The sequence below is a fragment of the Eleutherodactylus coqui genome, chromosome 1 (genome assembly GCF_035609145.1).
Source record: "Eleutherodactylus coqui strain aEleCoq1 chromosome 1, aEleCoq1.hap1, whole genome shotgun sequence".
In the NCBI taxonomy this organism is placed as follows: Eukaryota; Metazoa; Chordata; class Amphibia; order Anura; family Eleutherodactylidae; genus Eleutherodactylus; species Eleutherodactylus coqui.
This window is the reverse complement of record NC_089837.1, coordinates 48,832,689-48,851,922: the sequence shown is the minus strand read 5'-3', so window position 1 is coordinate 48,851,922 and position 19,234 is coordinate 48,832,689. Positions and strand designations below refer to the sequence as shown.

Here is a 19,234-nt window from a genome sequence, read left to right as displayed (position 1 = left end):
CCAGCCTCCTGATTGGCTGGAATCGGCACACGTGACGGGGCGGAGCTACGAGGACCAGCTCTCCGGCACGAGCGGCCCCATTCACCAGGGAGAAGACCGGACTGCGCAAGCGCGTCTAATCGGGCGATTAGACGCTGAAATTAGACGGCACCAGGGAGACGAGGACGCTAGCAACGGGACAGGTAAGTGAATAACTTCTGTATGGCTCATAATTAATGCACAATGTACATTACAAAGTGCATTAATATGGCCATACAGAAGTGTATACACCCACTTGCTTTCGCGGGACAACCCCTTTAAGGAAGTGAAAAATGACTTTTTCTATCTGATATCTATTCAGAGATATGATCACTTTAACTACAAGCCCAACGCCTGAGACTGCCCTACTGAGGAAATCAAGTGTTCCCTCTTGATTTATGTCAGTATTGTTGGGGGGCCATCAAATCTTAATTCACATAATAACTCTGGCATATATGCATATAACCGCCATTATTAGTACCAACTAGGAAGTTGTACTTTTGTTTTAATACATATTAGGTGTCTATGGTAACCCTGTACCTGACTAGTACCAGAACAGAAAATGTTACCGTTGAATAGGGCAGCCTCAAGTTTTATGACTATAAATTTAAATGACCCTATCTCATACAAAAAAAAATAGTTTTCACATGTTTAATGCATTAATGGGCTCTAATATGTTAGAAATGTCTCCTAGAGATTCATTTTTAATACCCATACTTACTGCACAAGCCATTATTACATTTCTGTGGGCAGTCTCCACATGGAGGTCCTTCTTTGTATGGCCATTCACCGATAATGTTTCCCCTGAAAGAATTTACATGGAAAGATGTTAGTGAATGCATATATTTGACAAATGTGTACTTGCCTTTGTTTAAGCCCCCAAAATAAGGACATTATGCCCCAGAAACACATACTTCAGGGACAATTTTTTATAAGATCCACCCTTTTACTGTCCGATTATTAGGGATGTCCCACCTAAATCGGCACTGTTGCCATTTATGAAATGAGATGAAAATCAAACAGAGCTTTTATCTAGGTTTATAGCTTGAATACAGATGTAGCTGAGCTCCTTCCCATCTGCATTAGCTATTTTAGTTTGAATTTCATCTGACTAATCTGTTTTTGGAGCAGAAAAGCAGACATCAAACTGAAATAACCATAATACCATGGGGTGCATTTTTTTTCACTTTTTTTCGGCATGAGGCAGGCAGGCGTTACATCCGTGCAGGCCAGGGGAACAACAATCTACATGAACGAAACTTAAATACGGGCTGGAGCAGAGAAAGAGGAGTTGGGATGTACACACACAATGGACACCAATATCAAGCAAGTATAAACCTGACGTGCATACAGACACCCACAGGCAAAACAGGGACATCAGAAACAAAACCAACAACAGAGGCCAAATACTTACCAATGTACTAAACGGCTAGACAGATGGCAATATCTAAAAGTACGTACAAGATACTGCTTTGTATTTTGGCCAAAACAAGTAAGCTCACAAGCCCATGTCAAGGGTTCCTCATCTTGTGTGTCCCAACTCTAGCAAAGCCACTAAAATAAAGGGGGGACCACCATAGAAGCAAAAACCTCCCAAATATGGTAGAATTTAGGTTTTTTTGTTTTACATTTCTCTCCCACTTAGAGTTTTTTAAAAGCTTTTCAGTACATTATATGAGTCATTAAATAGTACCATTGAAAAATCCAACTTGTCCCACAAAAGAAAAAGCCTTCAGACATCTACGTTGATGGATAAATAAGAGTTATCTTTTTTTTTTTTTAAGTAGGAAGGAAAAACCCGGAAATGACAAAATAAAAAAAAATTGCGCCCTTGAAGGTTTAAAAACAAACAAAATGCTTGGATCTTAAGGTCCGAATAGGCCTTTAAGTGGGTAATATAATTATTGTGTTTTTTAACTTACATCGGACACTGATGGCACACATAGAAGTATTTGTATTTCGGATGATCAAGACATTTAGCAACTGCACATCCAATCTTGCTTGATATGTACCATACGAGCTGAAAAATAATTTACACTTGTAACCAACATTTAGAAAAACAACAACCCAGCAGAGATGCACACAAAAACACTTATTTCTGTTACCTCTGAATGGCAAATCACAATTGCATTACCACTCCCCTTACAATGGGGCCTGTCCAATAATAGATCCCCCATTTTCTTGAGTAACTGTTCCCTCTTGTGACTGGGGCGATTATAATGAAAATTTGCCATTATCATCATCATTGACAACTTTACTGTCATCACCATCATCATCCCTATTAACTGTAATATCCAGTGGTGGAACTTGTAGTTGTTGGGCCCCAATGTAAAGCCTGTAACAGGACCCCCAACTATAGTGCTTTATTTACTATATTCGTCTCCTCATATGAGGAAGAAATTATTTATTGCCCCCCAGGGCATGGGTATATCGGCGTCCCTGCACCCATTATAGATAGACATCATCATCCCTATACACTATTATCAACAATGTTAGTATCAACATTTTTGCCATCATCCTCATCAACTTTACGGTCTTCATCATCATCATCATTATAACCACCATAAACCTTTTAGCATCATCACACCATCATTATCATCATGCTCACATCTTCATTTTCCTCATCACCATCATCATCTTTATCATCATAATCATCATTATTTTTAATATCATTATAACTATCCTGAACATTTGCAGCATCACTACCTTCATCATCATTATCATTTTTAACATTACTATAACTATCCTCATTTTTGGCATGAACCCAAACATCAGTTCGTCTTGGCCAAACCGGCCAAAATTCTGCCTTCTACAGCTCAGTGGTTAACACGGTTGCATCGCTGGAGTCCTAGGTTCAAATCTGACCAAATAAAACATCTGCATGGAGTTTGTATGTTCTCCCTGTGTTTGTTCCTTCAAATGTATACGAACATTGATACAAACATCATGTAGATGACGTCCCTGGTCAAAATTGAACCTCGGACCCAAATGCTGCAAGGCAACAGTGCTAGCTACTGAACCACCATGCTGCCTCTTCTTTCATCTTCCTCTGGAGAAGGAGGAGAAGAAGATGATGATCTTCTTCTTATTAGCAAGAAGGAGCGTCGTGGCTCAGTGGTTAGCACTGTTACCTTGTCTTAGTTTTGGAAACACGCTCAACACTAATCAGCATTATTACTTTCATCATCATCACCATCATTATCATTTTTATCATCTTCATTTTTAACATCATTACCATCAGAAATATTTTCATCATCATCATCATTTTCAGCATCACTATTATAATTTTCAACACTATTGGAACCATCAACATTTTCATCATCATCATCTACTTTTTACTTCATCATCAGCAAGAACACTTTTCAAGAAGTTGCCCCTGCATTGCTCATGGCACCTAAGGAAATGCCAGCCATTAGCAGGGGATGCCAGGAAAACCCCAGAGACTACTTTTTGAAAAGTGTAGTTACTGATACCGACCAAGGCCAGCCTAGCAATTTCCGGTGCAAGAGAAATGCAGTATTACATAATGGTTGCATAGATGAATTTAATACAAGGCTGGATCAAGTCCTCTACAACTGGAACCACTCCTACAAAGAAACTCTCCGATAGAGCACACATATATGGGTCAAGAGTAAGAAATCTCCTCTATAATGTCCATATACCCTACGAGGGCACAGCTACTCATGTGAATTTAGCCATCACCACAGGTGGCCATACAGTGGAGCCGGTAGATCTCAGAGCAGAGACTAGTAGCTCTTAATGATAGGCCATCAAATATGTAGGTTAAACAATGTGATTGGTTTTACAGATAGGTATGCTTTCATCTGTTTTAGAAGAGTCCATGGTACCTGAGTGTAGTGTCCAATCATGGCGTTAGGTGTCTTTGCTGTATTGTTTGTGTAATCATAATCTTTATATTCATTAAAAAAAGCCATCAACACTTCTGTCCAATTGGCACGATATGATGACATGAAAAGGTTTTCCCCGCAGGAGCAGTCTAGAATGCAGTGAATGGTAAAACGTTATTTGTCAATACTTTAAAATCCTTTATAAAGTGTTATAACAAGAACCATACATTTGACCTCCAGTGACATGCCCAGATAATTTAAGCCTAGATAATTGGCTTTCTTGTCTATTTTTGGGGGGCACAGACTGAAGACCATGGGTATAGCTATCTCCACTAGGAGGCAGACACGAAGCAGAAAAAATAATTAGCTCCTCCCGCTCTGCTATGCTTCCCCTCGCAAGCACCAAGCTAATCACTTTTAGCTTAGTGCCTGACACGAGAGGGGAGGACTCAAGACAGGGGTCAGCTGAGGCTAAACATTGTGCTGCTTATAATGTTATATGTATATTAACATGATGAGGTATTATTTGTATTATCTATTTCCTGTTCCCACTGTGTGCATGCAAACTGATTAGCTTGGTGCCTCCAAGGAAGGTATTGTGGAGCTGGAGGACCTGATTCTTTTTGTTGTTGTTGTTAATGTCCTCTTGGTGGCGGTAGCTATACCCTCAGTCTTTAAACTGTGTCTCCAATGAACAAGATGAGAAACTGATTTTAGGGTAAGACCAAAATCTTGTTATAATGGATTATCAATAGCTAGATAATTTGATATTTTCTCTGGCTGGAAGGCATGAGCTGCATTATTATATGGGCAAAGAGGCAATTGCCCTGGATATGCCATTATTTATGAATACCCCTGCCCCAAATCACCAACACATTCCACCAATCTAACATTTCTTCCCTATAAACTATGTCATTAGCAGGTTAAGTATTAACTCCCTAACAGTCACATTAAATTTGGAGGAACCCTCCCAAAAATGTCACTTTTTTAAATTGTCGATTTCAAATTTATGTCTCATATAAATATATTTGGTGCAGAACTTAATTGTTTTAAGTACATTTTTAACCCCTTAATGACATATCTAATTTTATTCTTAAAGCAACCCTCCAGTTTCAGGACAAAATTCTGACATGGGACTAAATGAGTATAACTACCTGCTGTCATTCCTCTCTGCTCATGTCCCTCCAATCTGCTGGTGTGGGTCCTTTTTTTCAGCCAACCAAGATGGTCACTGCAGTTTTTTATCTATGCTGTGCACTGCCCCATGACCAGGGTAAGGTCCGCGGATAAAGATCCCATTGTGGGACAAATCAGCGGACCTTAGTTATGTAATTTCATCTCCCCTCACGGATATGATCCGTAAGGAGAGATGAAACTTTAACTTTTTAAACTTTATATTTGTACTTTTTTTAAAAGGACATCACGGAGGACCAGGGTGAGTATGTTCAGCTACCCCCATGGATTCGATCCATGGGGCAGCTGAAACTCTAACTTTTTAAAACATTTTTTCACTTTTTCGTGATTCCCGGATACCGGTGATCACATGCTTGAGGACCGCTCACCGCAATCCCCAGTGACATCTCCCAGGATCCGGGAGCCAGAAGATTTGAAATTTGCCAGGCTTCCCGGCCTTCTGTGCATGCATGTGATGTCAAATGTCTGCGCAGAAGAGCCACTTCGGGTCCCGGAGGTCCAGTTCACTGCTGGACATCAGGGAGGACCGGGGTGAATAATCTCAGCTGCCCTGATGAATCTGAGCAAATATGCTCTCTGACTGATGGGGATTGGGGGTGAGGAGTGGGGGGGGGGGGGTTGATAACATGAATAAAACTTAATGTCACTTCTCTCCTGGGACAGGGAGATAGAGAGGAGTAGAAAGCAGAACAAGATCTGCTTGTCCAAAACTATAATGTCCTTTTCCTGCAGTACAAACTGATCTCCTCCTAAACTGTTGCTGGGTTAATTTGCACTTGTTTACCACTGTATGGCACAATCATACTGTTATTTAGCACAATATTGTAGCAAAATGTACAGTAAGCACTTTTTATAGTACTTCTGCATCATTTAAGTAGTATTATGGCAAAATTACTCTCCATTTCCCTTCCTATAAATGGATGGGGACCCCAAACATGGTCTAGTGCCTATGTACACTGACCCAATTATATTCTACTCATACATACCCACCTATGGGACCTAGAGATTTGCTTCATGTGTTCTTTGTTTCTACTACCTACATGAACACAAGGAAGGGTACTTTTAGGGCCAGTTTATACCCCATCCATGCAGGACAGGCTGCAGACTGTTGTCATCAATCTATAGCCTATTAATGCTTTGTACATTCTTGTATATCAGGGAATTGCAGATTACCTCTGCTGCTATTCTTGTATACTAGGTGATTGCACATTCCCCTTTCATTAATCTTGTATATAAGGAGACTGCACATTATCTCTTGCCCTAATCTCGTATATTTAGGGATTTCCCCTTATTCCTTTCCCTAATCTTGCGTTTTAGGAGATTGTACATACTCCTTGTCCATAATCTCATCTAGTAGGGAATTGCCCATTATCTCTTGACATAATCTTGTATATTAGAGCAGTATATACTATCTCTGTCCCTAATCTTGTAAAAGCGTTTTTTTCATGCGGTCCGATCATGTGAATGGACAGGAAAACATTAATTTATTTCGACTTTGGCTATTCTTCTCCATTGCGATTTCTGGCTGCATGCGGCCAGTGTGAAAGCGCACACGCTCGTGTGAATAAGCCCTAACTTTGTATATTAGGGAATCCACATTATTTATTTTGCTAATCTTCTATTTTAGTCGATTCTACATTCCCTATTTCTCGTATTTTAAAGCATAGGTATCTTTAAAGTGACTCTCCAGTTTTGGGACAAACTTCTGTCCTGGGCCCAGAGGGGGTGAGCGTATATTACCTGCAGTTGCTCCTCTCTGCCGTCCCTTTAATCTGTCAGTTCTAGGTCCTGTTTTTGACTGTTCAAAATAGCTGATGAAATCTTCAGATTACCTAGTCCCTACAATGGCAGTGTTAGTGTTAGAATACTAATGTACTAAATCTACTTTATAATTGGATGGAGCTGCTCATGTGATCAGCACTAGCCAATCAAAGAAGAGTGCACAGCGTGCATTAGGTAGTTAAAGGGGTTGTCCCGCGGCAGCAAGTGGGTCTATACACTTCTGTATGGCCATATTAATGCACTTTGTAATGTACATTGTGCATTAATTATGAGCCATACAGAAGTTATCAAAAGTTATTCACTTACCTGTTCCGTTGCTAGCGTCCTCGTCTCCATGGTTGCCGTCTAATTTTCGCCGTCTAATGGCCAAATTAGACGCGCTTGCGCAGTCCGGGTCTTCTGCTTTTCTCAATGGGGCTCCGTGTAGCTCCGCCCCATCACGTGCCGATTCCAGCCAATCAGGAGGCTGGCATCGGCAATGGACTGCACAGAAGCCCTGCGGTCCACCGAGGGAGAAGATGCCGGCGGCCATCTTCACCGGGTAAGTAAGGAGTCACCGGAGCGCGGGGATTCAGGTAAGTGCTGTCCGGTGTTCTTTTTTAACCCCTGCATCGGGGTTGTCTCGCGCCGAACGGGGGGGGGGGGGGGGGGTTTAAAAAAAAAAAAACCCGTTTCGGTGCGGGACAACCCCTTTAAAAGGTCACTGCAGCCATCTTGGGTGGCCGAAAACAGGGTTTAAAACCAGCGGCTTGGAGGAACCGAAGAGACGAACAACTGCAGGTACTATTCCCCTCTCCCCTTCCTTTCCTCGGACAAAACTCTGTCTTGAAACCAGAGGGTTGCTGTAAACTCCAGGCATTTCATGTACAAACAATAGTAACAGAATATTTTGGATTCCCCCACAGTACCTGTGATATTTCTTTGTGACACGTTGCTGTGTTTCATTGCGCATGTTTCTGCATACCTTAATGCAGTCTTTGCCGCTTCCTCGTTCCATGACTTAAAAAAATAAGAAAACAATAACATAAGATACAAATATATTTGTAATTAAATAGAATTTCCATGATATTGCCAAACTGACCTTACAATAGTAAATCAGAAGACAAAGCATCACCCGAAGTTTGGTAATTATGGGTTATGTACTACAGCAATGTTTGACTATTTTACAAAAGTGACAACAGGAAGTGCAACCATATTGCTAATCATTCACTTCCTGTTGGCATTTATGTTGGAAATATGACATATCACTGTAAGCTTTTCGACTTGCAGTGCTGCTGAGCCTGCTCCGTACCCCCAACGCATTCATATTTATGTTATACGGCTGTGACAGTAGAGGAGAGGGCACAACAAAGAGTAGCATAGAGGGACACTCAAGGAGTAAGCCAACATCCTGAGGCTCGGGACTCCCTCAATAACAGGGACCTTAATCACCCATTATGCATGACCTTCCTGTGCATTTTCTGTGCAGTGGGACCGAGATGACACGGAGGGGCGAGGAGGAGACGGAGATCGATGTTGTGTCCCTATTCAATCACGTTATTTCCCATCAGACCATGAAATTGACAAATCTTACCACTTCTACCATGTTTCTTGCAGATGGCTCAACGCTACGTCGTAATTTATTTGTTAGGTCAACAATTTCTTTCTGTATGTCCGGATTGTCTGTTGATATAGCAGCCAATGTTTTATAAGTCTGAGGTCTTCTATAAGCCTGAAAGAGAAATAAATGTCTGTTAGAGCTTCTTCCTGGGTCCATAAGATATCCAGGGCCCAACAGGCTCCAACTCCAGGGATCAAGCGTGAGAAATTCTCAGCACAATCATTGCCTCATTATGCATTTCTAGATTTTTAATTACTTGATTGTCATCCTATTATCTGCTCTCTTTCTTGATAGCCACATGCGGGATTATAACATAAATGCGGTAATTACTGTTTGACAGCTTGTAAACATTGTGTTATTCAAGGCTGAAGATTACAGAAGATTGAGTCATTAGTTGTCATCTCCTTCCAAAACAGATTCTGTGATCTGCATCTAAGAAAAGCTAAAGGAAAAAGAAAAACGCCTCCCGATTCCTTTGATAGATTGCCAAAAGTCATTAATAGCTCAACACGATAAGACTTGTTCGAACTTCTGAGCCGGGACACTGACAGTGTTTTCTAGCATACATTATTCTCATGATCGTATACCCTTATTTTATTTACTGCAGCTGCCTAATTGTTGGTATCAAGCCAAAATTATATGTTTGAGCTAATAGGCAATAATGAAGGCCCGAAGAATTTTGGAAACTCGCAGTCCTCCACCTATAACACTTTACCATATATTTCTTCGAACATGTTCAGAATCCCCTGGAATATTGTACAAGTGAAACTGAGTTGTAATACTGTAAACATATGTTATTGTAGTTCAAAAACCCCGGCCAAAAATTACAAAAAACATTGTAATTCACACTAAATGGCCACTTCATTAGAGGTGCCAGCCCTTTCAGAATTGGAGCTTTCCTGTCTGTAAATGTGATCCATGACTCCAGAGGGCAGCATAAAATCACAGTTTCAGACTTCTTTCTCACGAGCGTATATCAGGCGGCTGTTTTCACAGCTGGCTGATATACACTGTGATCTGATGCATTGGATTCCAATGCATCAGATCACATGGCCGTATTCCTGTGATGTAAAAGTGCCCGGCCAGGTCAATATAGCACCGGCGTTTTTGCATCAGGCCCACAAGATAGACCTGAAACTATCTTTTGGGCCAGAATACATCGGCCGCTGCATAGGCTGCTATGGGAGCCCATGGCGGCAGCCGCAGGTGTAAGGGAGTTAAGCACCTCTCCTCCCCCTGTGCAGGCTTAACTGTCCTCTCCTACCCGCTAGCTCTCTGCAATAGGAGGGGGCGGGACGTGGGCAAAGCTAAGTGTTGTCCCATCCCGCCTCCTCCCATTGCTGGCTGTGGACAAGGGGCGGGACGTTGGCTGGCGCTTGTCCATAGCCATCAATGGGAGGAGGCAAGACGGGCCGACGCTTAGCTCCACCCCTGTCCTGCCCCATCCCATTGCAAAGAACAAGTAGGGAAGAGAGGAGAGGTGAGCCTGTCATGGGGAGTAAGGGAAAAGGGGCAATGGCATGGTAATCCTGGCACATATGTGCCAGAGCCCATGCCATCTGAACGGATGCACAAAGGTTTGATTTGTGCGCCCGTTCACCAATTTTATCTCTCCCAAAACAACATATATAAGCCGGCCGTAAAAACAGTGGGCGGCATGCGCTTTTGGGAATCCACATTAGATGGTAAAATCCAAGATTCCGAGCAACTTTCAAGCAGGCTGGGTCATCAGTATTAGACTATCCGGGGCTAGAATCAACCTTGTGGGGTCCCTCTAGCCCCGCCCCCTAGTTCCAACCTCCCCACCCAGTGGGGAATTGCCCAGCAGGGGGCAGGAGGAATAGCCTGCTGCTAGCAGCAGAGCATTTAAAACGTGCTCCCCAGAAGCACATTGCAAGGCCTCATGCACATGGGCACACTCTGATTCCATGTGGGAAATCCAACACGGAATCCTTCCATGCCCGCTGCCTGTGATCCTGTATATCTGTCAGAAAATCATTTTCTGTATTCAGATGTGCCGCCGGCACCCCGGCACACATGCGCAGTAGAGATCCCCCCGCGCCATCACCTAGTCAATGACGCAGATCGGCGAAACTTCTGCAATGCTCATTGCAGAAGTGCCATGGGAGTGCAAAAAATAGATGCAAAAATATATATGCCATCACATAATATAGTGAAGAAGATCCAAATACATTCCTATGAATCCGTGTGCAAGGTGGACTTACCTGAATCTGGACCTCAAGGACCATAAACAGGATGGAGAAGCACAGTGCATGAATCCACATTTTTCTTCCTATAATAGATATTTTCATTTGTTAGATATCTTTTATCTTCATATGATAAACTTCTGGGAATCTCACCCTACAACACTCTACACTTTTTTTCATACCTCACACCCAGGATTATTGCCCCAAATGCAGAAACCTCCTAACACCATCCTATTTCCTACCCTACATATGAAGGGACATACCACCATAAATGAGAAATAACCCCAAGGAGCTGGTGAGCAAATATTCAAATCACTTCAGTATGAAAAATATACATCCTTAGAAGATACAATAGGCGCTCGCTCCCATAAAGAAAGTAAAAATAAGCGCACCAATAATTACATAGTAATATCAGTACTGCCATGCAGCCCTAGCAGCCAAACACAAGAAAGAGCTGTAAAAAGAGACACTATCCAGACGTTCATTATGCTTCAGTCCAATATGAACAACCACCTTCTAGCCTCCCAACTGAACTCTTCCTGCAAGTACCAACACAGATTGGCACCACCCTCCCACCATGCTAGAGCTTCAACCATCAAAAGACCCTAATCAGTTCACTTTCAGGAGACTCTTCTAACAATAGAGGATTTCACAAATTAGGCAATCACTTTTTAAAGTTTTGTAAGTGTACAGTCTTTACAAGTCCATATGGTATAATCACCTTACAATTGACAGAATGTAAAAAAATATATAATTTGCACTTAGATTTTCAATAAACCCAAAAGTATTTACTTAAACAAGTGAAAATAAAAAGATATATATATATATATATATATATATATATATATATATATATATATATATATATATATATATATATATTTCATTAAATAGTATATATTTTTAGGTAAATAATGTAATAATAAAGTAAAATATACAATATTCACATAGAATATTCAGTAAATATGAGCCTATGTAATACAGTAGCATTGAACTACCGGCAGACGGTGCTCCCCACATCTTACCTGACTCCAGACAGACTCTGCAAAGTTTGTGTCTTTGATACTGGAGATGCCGAAAATATAAGATCACTGCATGTGAACCCTGTATTTATAGGGACCATGGATTAAACACTTCCTGTGACTCCTCATGAACGCATGAAGCAATTTGCATTTTAAAAAGCCACAAGACTTTAATGACGGAGATTACACAAGTGTTTTGCAAATATGCCAATGAGATCGTACTGGAAGGATGTATTAAAACTTGTCTATTGTTGATTGTTCATATAAGTTCTTCCTACATTCTGAGACATTTATGTACTTTCTTTATGACAACCTAAAAAAAGAAGGGGATGTTCTGGTTCAGACAGCCTGCTTGGCCACATCCGGACACCGGGTTATGTGATTGGTAGAAATAAGCAATACTAGATAAAAGGGTTATGCTCTGAAACTGATGGAGGTGATGACCATTAATGCCTTGAAGACAATCAAACTAGATACATATTCTTAAAGGGGTTGTTTGGTTTGGAAAAGTCATTATCAATTACCACTTAATGGAATTCTAAGTTAAAGGGTTTATACAAAGATGGCATCCCTTTTTCATCTGCTCTATTAATGCCATAGACTGTGGTCACCTGATTGGAACTACCACTCCACGGTCGAAACAAAGGATGACTCTAAGATCAGCTCCCATCCAGGGTGATAGTGTGATGTCCTTGTAATTGCAGGATCGTTATTCCTGTAACTGTCCTATAATATTATGTTTTCTCTGCAATGGAAATGTCTTGTTGGCCAAGACTTCCCTCAGTAAAATCAGCTATTTTCTGGATGCTGGGAGTGGGACCAGGGCAATCAGCTGTTACTGTAGCTATGAGCCTGTTCCATACATTCTTCGCGAATGCATGACATATATTTATATTATGCAGTCTGGAAGGGGCTAAAGGGATTTCAGCACTACATTTATCACCTATCCACAAGATAGGTGATAAATATGTGATTGCTGGTGCTCACATCTCTGGTACACCAGTAGATAACGAGAACAATGGCCTCTTGGTGCATGTAGCAATGACCACGCACGTGCATTACCATTCCTTTTACAAAAGGGATTTAGGATATGCTGTTCTTGTTATCATTGGGGAGCCCACAGGTGCTTTCTGCAAGATACTACAAAGTTTACCCACATTTTACAGCTGATCATTGAGAGGCCCAACCATGGGACACTTTAGAATTAGTTTATCACTGGGGGACCTTCTAAGGAGTATGGATTGTCCAAAGTGAAGAACTTTTGTGTTCCTAGTGTATGCTATGTCTAATAATGCTTAGAAGGTATCTGGCTTTTTTAAAACCTCTCCTCTAAGGGACTAATCACACTGTCTTTTGCACCATCTGTTTCACGTATGGACTTTGGAATTGTGTCTGGACCTGATGGCAGGTCTCTGGAGCTGAACTCAGTGAATCGTATGTGCTTATGATGCTCTGAGTTCGGGTTGGGAGACCCAAGTTCAGAACGCATTTCCAAAGTTCGTACTTGAAAAGGATGGTGCAAAAGGCAATGTGGTTAGCCCCTAATATATAATGACTAGAGCTGAGCAAGCACGCTCGGTTAAGGCAGATACTCGAGCGAGCATTGCTCTTTTCAACTATCTGCATACTCGTCCAAGCAAATGCGGGGGGCGGCGGGGTTGGGGGGGGGAGTGGAGAGTGAGAGTTTTTGTTGCATTCGTAATTTAGATAGCTAGAAATACAATAGCGCCCCCTAAGTAGCAGTATATTATTAGTTTAAAGCCTTATGGGACTTAAAGGCTTGGGGCACTTTTAGATAGGATTTCTTTCCACTTAAATTTATGAATTTTAGTCTGACTATCCTTTTTGCAATAGGGGTTAATTCAACATTTTGCACCGTTTGTCTTCTGCAACTTCTACATATCATTGTAAGTGTAAACTGCAGCCTAAGTCTCAATAGGAGATCCATCAGTGAGGCTAAACTGACTTAAGGTGCTTTTACATGAGCCAATAATCGTTTGGATTCCCATGATAACTCTTGTAAATGCATGCCCGACTGAATGACAATCAAGAGTTTGTAATGCTTCGCATTTGATGTATTGGCCAGTGTAAACAGACAATTGTTCATTTATGGATGACTACCTGTTTACTGGGAATGGAGGCGGCACAACCTGTCATCCTGTGTAAAGGGGCCCTAAGTCAGCTCAGGCTCACTTGTGGATCTCCTATGAAGACTTAGACTGCAGTTTATATTTACAATGATATGTAGAAGCCGCAGAAGATAAACAGTACAAAACGTTTAATGAAATCATACTGTAAAATGATTGTCAGCCCAAAATAAATACATTTCAATGAAAATAAAACTTTCCACACCCATAGCCTTTGTAAAAGCTTTAAAGATGACCTAAAACACTTTTTTCAACATTTTATATAATTGTACTCAAATTTACTCAATACATTTGAACTGTAAATAATAGTAAAATAAAATTACCCCAATATATCTGGTATTTTCATAAATGTAACAGTGTACTATACTGGAATATAATATAGCACACGGTATAATATGGGGTAGATTTAGTGCTCTAATATGGGCTAGTGGTCACGCAGCACAAACTTAGGCTAGACACGATATGGCAGTGACTGGTACGGGATGATAAATCTGGCGCAACTTCAGACATTTATGCAGAGGTGTAACTTGAAGCTCCTGGGCCCCAGTGCAAAACCTGTAACAGGGCCCCCAACTATAATGCTTTATTAAGAGTACTGGGCTCCCTATATGGAGAAGAGAGGCCTAATAGGCCCCCTAAGGCTCCTGGGCCCGGGTGCAACCGCATCCCCTATGGTTGCGCCCTTGCATTTATGTCTACCTGTATACCACATTATTATTTGGCTTAGTTTATGCCAGTGTTTACGCAAATTTTTGACACAATTATGACATTCCAATTCCCCCCCCCCCTAAAGCTATGCCCTTTAACTCCCCCCTAAAGCTAAGCCACTTCCCTTTTTTGGACGCGGTAAAAAGATATCTGAACGCATTTAAAACGCATCAAAAATGTGGTGCAGAGCATGTACAATAGTTCACATTTTCAATAATAAATCTGCCTCAATTCCAGGTTTTTCCATTCATAATTAAATTACAACATTAAAAAATAAAACATACTGAAAAAATTATGATACATATAGAAAGCACAACACATCCTAAAGCATTTTTGCACGTGCATGAGAATAGCGTTTTTGCGGAACGAATTTTGCTGTACTTTTTGCCCCCATGTCCATTATGGCGCGGCAAATAAAGATGTATCAATTGATATGGCTAATTTTCTAATGAGTTCTTGATGTGTTCTTTTTTCAGCATATCACGCATCTCCTAGCGTATTGTGTGTGCATTTGCGTATCCCCCTTGACTTCTATGGGGAAGTTTGGTACACAGGAAAATATAGCATGCTGCTTTTTTTGCATGACCGAAAAAAGTGGATGCGAATGAACCCATTGAAATCAATGGGTTCTGTCAGCTGTGTAATGCGCATATAAATCTTGTACATCCTAATGCGTGTGGGAATACATGCATGTGGATCTAGCCTAGGAAACTATGCAAAAAAATGTTGTGGCCCCTTAGACCAAAATTGTCACAACTATCTATTCCCGAAGTGGTTAGCTCACTTAAGGCTTGTTTTGTGGTATACTCACTCTGCAGCTTCCCTCTACTTGCAGGTGTCAACTCTTCTGTATCCAGGAACTTTCTGCAGGTAAAAGAACAGGTTGGTATAAGAAAGAACAGACTTTGATATGTTCCTCCCCCTTGTCAATTCTTGTCTTTCCAGGTCTTAGACTTAAAACTCTTGCAACACAATTAATTGTAGAGTAGTGCTAATGAGACTTGTTAAAAGATTACTCCTCCCAAAATATGTTATTATTACCCAAAAGCGTTGTTAGTTTACTCTCAGGTCATTTGAGATGTTTTACGAGGTGTCTCAGAATGATCCTACCGGTATTTTCCTCGAGGTCTGTGTGTACCAGTTCATAGGATCTCCTGCCCCCTTTCTCTTTGGTGGACCACAAATTGATGGAGATCTTGATGCCGAGATGAAAGTGTCTAATTCCACACGCCATTATTCTAAAGCCCCTTACAATATAGAAGACTGGTTTGGATGCTCAGCAATGGACCCCCAAGCTCCTGGATGCCCCCGCATTGCAAGTAAGTCAAAAAACTATCATATCCTTTCTTTCATCCAAGGTCTACCCAACTGCCTCAATGATTACCCACATTCAGAAAATTAAAACAAAAAACTCAAATTCCAGTTTTTACCTGAAAGACATTAAGATCTGAATGTGTACAATATATTAATCAGCATCTTAATTCCCCTGTATGGTTAATTTGTGCCTGATTTATAAGTCACTATTTCAAATATGGACTCCTGAGTTAAGAGGGTGGTTATTGGTAAGAAAAACATGGCTGCTTTCTTCCAGACACATCACCACACTTGTCCATAAGGTTGTGTGTGGTATTGCAGCTCAGCTCCACTGAGGTGAATGGTAGCTGAGCTGCAATATCAGATAAAACCCATGGACAAGGTTGGCATTGTGTTTGGAATAAGGCAGCTATGTTTTTCTAACCCTGAACAATTCCTTTAAAGAGGTTCTACCAAGGTAAAAAGTTATCCCCTAGCCACAGGATAGAAGATCAGTTTTGCTTGGTGGGAGTGTGTTCGTTGGGCCCTATACCAATTATGAATACAAGGGTCCCAAAGTTCTCTGCATGGTGATTGTGCATGCACACTGCCACTCCCTTCATTTCAGTGGAATTGTCAGAGGTTTCAGAGTTCAAACATTAAACAATCTACAGCACTTTCATGGAAATGCATGGACCACCTAGCTATCCATGCCGGGACCTTGGGGACGTTTGTTCTTGGGATCAGTGGGGCTACCAGTAGTCAGAATTTCACGATCAGCAAGTTATCCTCTATCCTGTAGCTAGGTAATAAGTTTCTATCTTGGCTGTTGTTGTTGTTAGCCGTTTAGTCGTTCACGACCCTCGGCGACCCTAAAGGCGAGCTCCTTCCATGTTTTTTGGTTTATTACTTCTTTATTCAGTTGTTTGCTACCCATGCCAGTATCAGCCTTTATGTCCTTTGGCGGCCAGGTCTTCTTTGGCCACTGATCTGTCCAAGCATTATTGATTTTTCTAGCAACTCTGATCACATTACATGGCCAAAATATGTGAACCTGAGCCTGGTCATTCTTGCCCTTAAGTGATATATTGGACCTAAATGATTCAGGACTTCTCTGTTTGTTACTCTAGCAGTCCAGGGCATTCACATTAGCATCACCAGCACCACATTCATCTGCGTAATGGAAATTGTTGATGCTTCTGTCACCTATTTTCACGTTTTCCAATTCATCTGTGTCCATTTTCTGCATGATCACTTCCGCATATAGGTTAAACACAGCTCTTGTAGGGCCTGCCATAGCTTGTCATGGTCAACGCAGTCAAAGGACTTAATGTAGTCGATGAAGCACATGTAGATATTCTTTTGATATTCTCAAGCTTTTTTCATGGTACATCACTAATTTGCTATATGGTCAAGGGTGCAGCTTTCTCCACCGAATCCTGCCTGCGGATCAGGAAGTGCTGCTTCGACTACCGGCTTTTATCTTCGACTACTGTCTTTGACTTCTATCTTGGCAGAAACACTTTAAGGGCGCCCACCCACTGGCGTTTTTTTACCTGCGTTTTGCGTTTTGCATCTTGCGTTTTTCCTGCACAGGCATAGAGATAACATGTGTTCCTGTCCACTGGCGTTTTTTTTGCGTTGCGTTTGCGTTTTTAACATAGGAACTGTCAGTTGCATATGTGTCCTTATTTTTCTCCTAATGCACCCATGAATGTCAATGGAAATTAACGGAAAAGCCGCGAAAACGCCGCGAAAACACCGCGAAAAACGCGCGGAAAAATCGCGGGAAACGCGGCGAAAACGCTGCGTTTTTTTCCCGCGGAAAACGCAAACGCCAGTGGGTGGGCGCCCTTATAGAGAGAGTCTCCTATTCAGGACTAATATCTTTTAGCCAGAGTGGAGAACAGCTAAAAAGTTAATCTCTTAAGGCTAAAACACATGGGCGCATATGCTATTGGTTGCAGGTTTTTAAAAAAAGTAGAAAGATAGATCCTGCCATATCTTCCTCGCACGTAGAAAAACTATATGCAAGTCCTATCTTTTCATGTGTGTAGTATTAATGTGCAAAGATCCCAATAGCGGACACAAAACTATTGAATTGAATGGTTTCATTTTGTACTGATATGTGGCCGTGAAACTTTTTGCAGCCACATAATGGAATTAAAACACACCTATGTGTTTAAGCCTTTACTTTGGTATACTGACCCAGCATATCCTACATTACAAGAACAGCCTATTGATTTCAATAGAAACTGTGTAATCCTTCAATTGCTCTGTAGATGTGCCACAAAAAATAAAACGCTTACTATCATGTTACTGTGCAGATTGTAACTGCTCTTTGTGGTTAAAGCAGCAGAGAACTATGTGGCTGGCTTCCTCTCAATGGGCCTTCCTAAGAGAAAGACATTGTCCAACATGAACAACTCTTTTTATTTTTAAAGCTTTGTTCATATCAGCATCTTCTGTTCATTTGAGGGTCTTGTGTTTTTCTGTGGTTTCAAGACTAACCCAATTTTATAAGTCATCAGGATAGATCTAGATTTGTTGGGATTTTTTTGAAAATGGATGCTGATCATGGTTCCATCAACTCTTTATGGACCAAGCGTGGTAGAGATATGGCGCTTGGTCCTCGGCTTTAATTCCAGCCAATAGCAGAAATACGATGTGGAATTAAAGCCTCTCCTTCTGCAATCAAGCAGAAGCAGGTCCGGTCCTCAGCTGTGACTAATAAAATGTCCAAAACAAACTGAGGAACCCATTCCCATACCTTAATTGTAGCATAAATATAGTAATTTTAAAAATTAACTATAAAGTAAAAAAATATATATTTTTTTTACCCTTTTACCCCCAATAAAACTAAAAAAACTGAACAAAAAGCCAGTAAAACAAGATATATAAAAAAGGCCTATGTATCACGGAAAAAAATGCAGCAAAAATAATTTTGGTAGCTAAGCGAAAAAAATAAGGCCGTAAAACCATCACATGGGTAGAATCTCTAAAAAGTGTCTGGTCCTTTAGGACTAAAACACCCTGGTCCATGCGCAAAAACACGCATGTATGAAGGTGCTTGCATTGCCTTCAATGGAACCATTGCCGGCGGCTCCATTGAGGGCAATGGTCTGCCGAAACCCTGTAATTGTTTTTCAGGGAAGAGCTTTACATATAAGCTCTTCCCTGCAAAACAAGAATTTTAATGCAAAAAAAGAAAAAAAAAAGCCTTACCTGTCTGCCGCTGCTGTGTCCCCATGGATGCAGTAAAGTAATTCTAAACCCCTGTGGGGAATAAAGAATTGCCTACCACAGCTGTCACAGATGACAGCTGCAGTAGGGGATCCAGCTGTCGGCATCCTGTAATTGTTTTTCAGGGAAGGGCTTTAAATATAAGCCCTTCCCTGAAAAACAAGGAAAAGTG

At 41.1% G+C, this 19,234-nt stretch overlaps 1 protein-coding gene across 1 annotated transcript in view; it reads right to left on the bottom strand.

Moving 5' to 3' along the window:
- Window positions 1-15,390, bottom strand: part of LOC136620535 (serotriflin-like) — a 28,608-nt gene extending 13,218 nt beyond the window's left edge. The window contains exons 1-7 of the mRNA XM_066595386.1: window positions 15,338-15,390; window positions 10,668-10,735; window positions 8,416-8,553; window positions 7,751-7,841; window positions 3,867-4,015; window positions 1,941-2,038; window positions 740-822 (exon numbers count right to left, since the gene is read on the bottom strand). Coding sequence (XP_066451483.1) covers window positions 740-822; window positions 1,941-2,038; window positions 3,867-4,015; window positions 7,751-7,841; window positions 8,416-8,553; window positions 10,668-10,727 — 619 coding nt within the window. The 5' untranslated portion in view covers window positions 10,728-10,735; window positions 15,338-15,390. The remainder of the gene's footprint in view (window positions 1-739; window positions 823-1,940; window positions 2,039-3,866; window positions 4,016-7,750; window positions 7,842-8,415; window positions 8,554-10,667; window positions 10,736-15,337) is intronic.
- Between the last annotated feature and the right edge of the window lie 3,844 nt (window positions 15,391-19,234).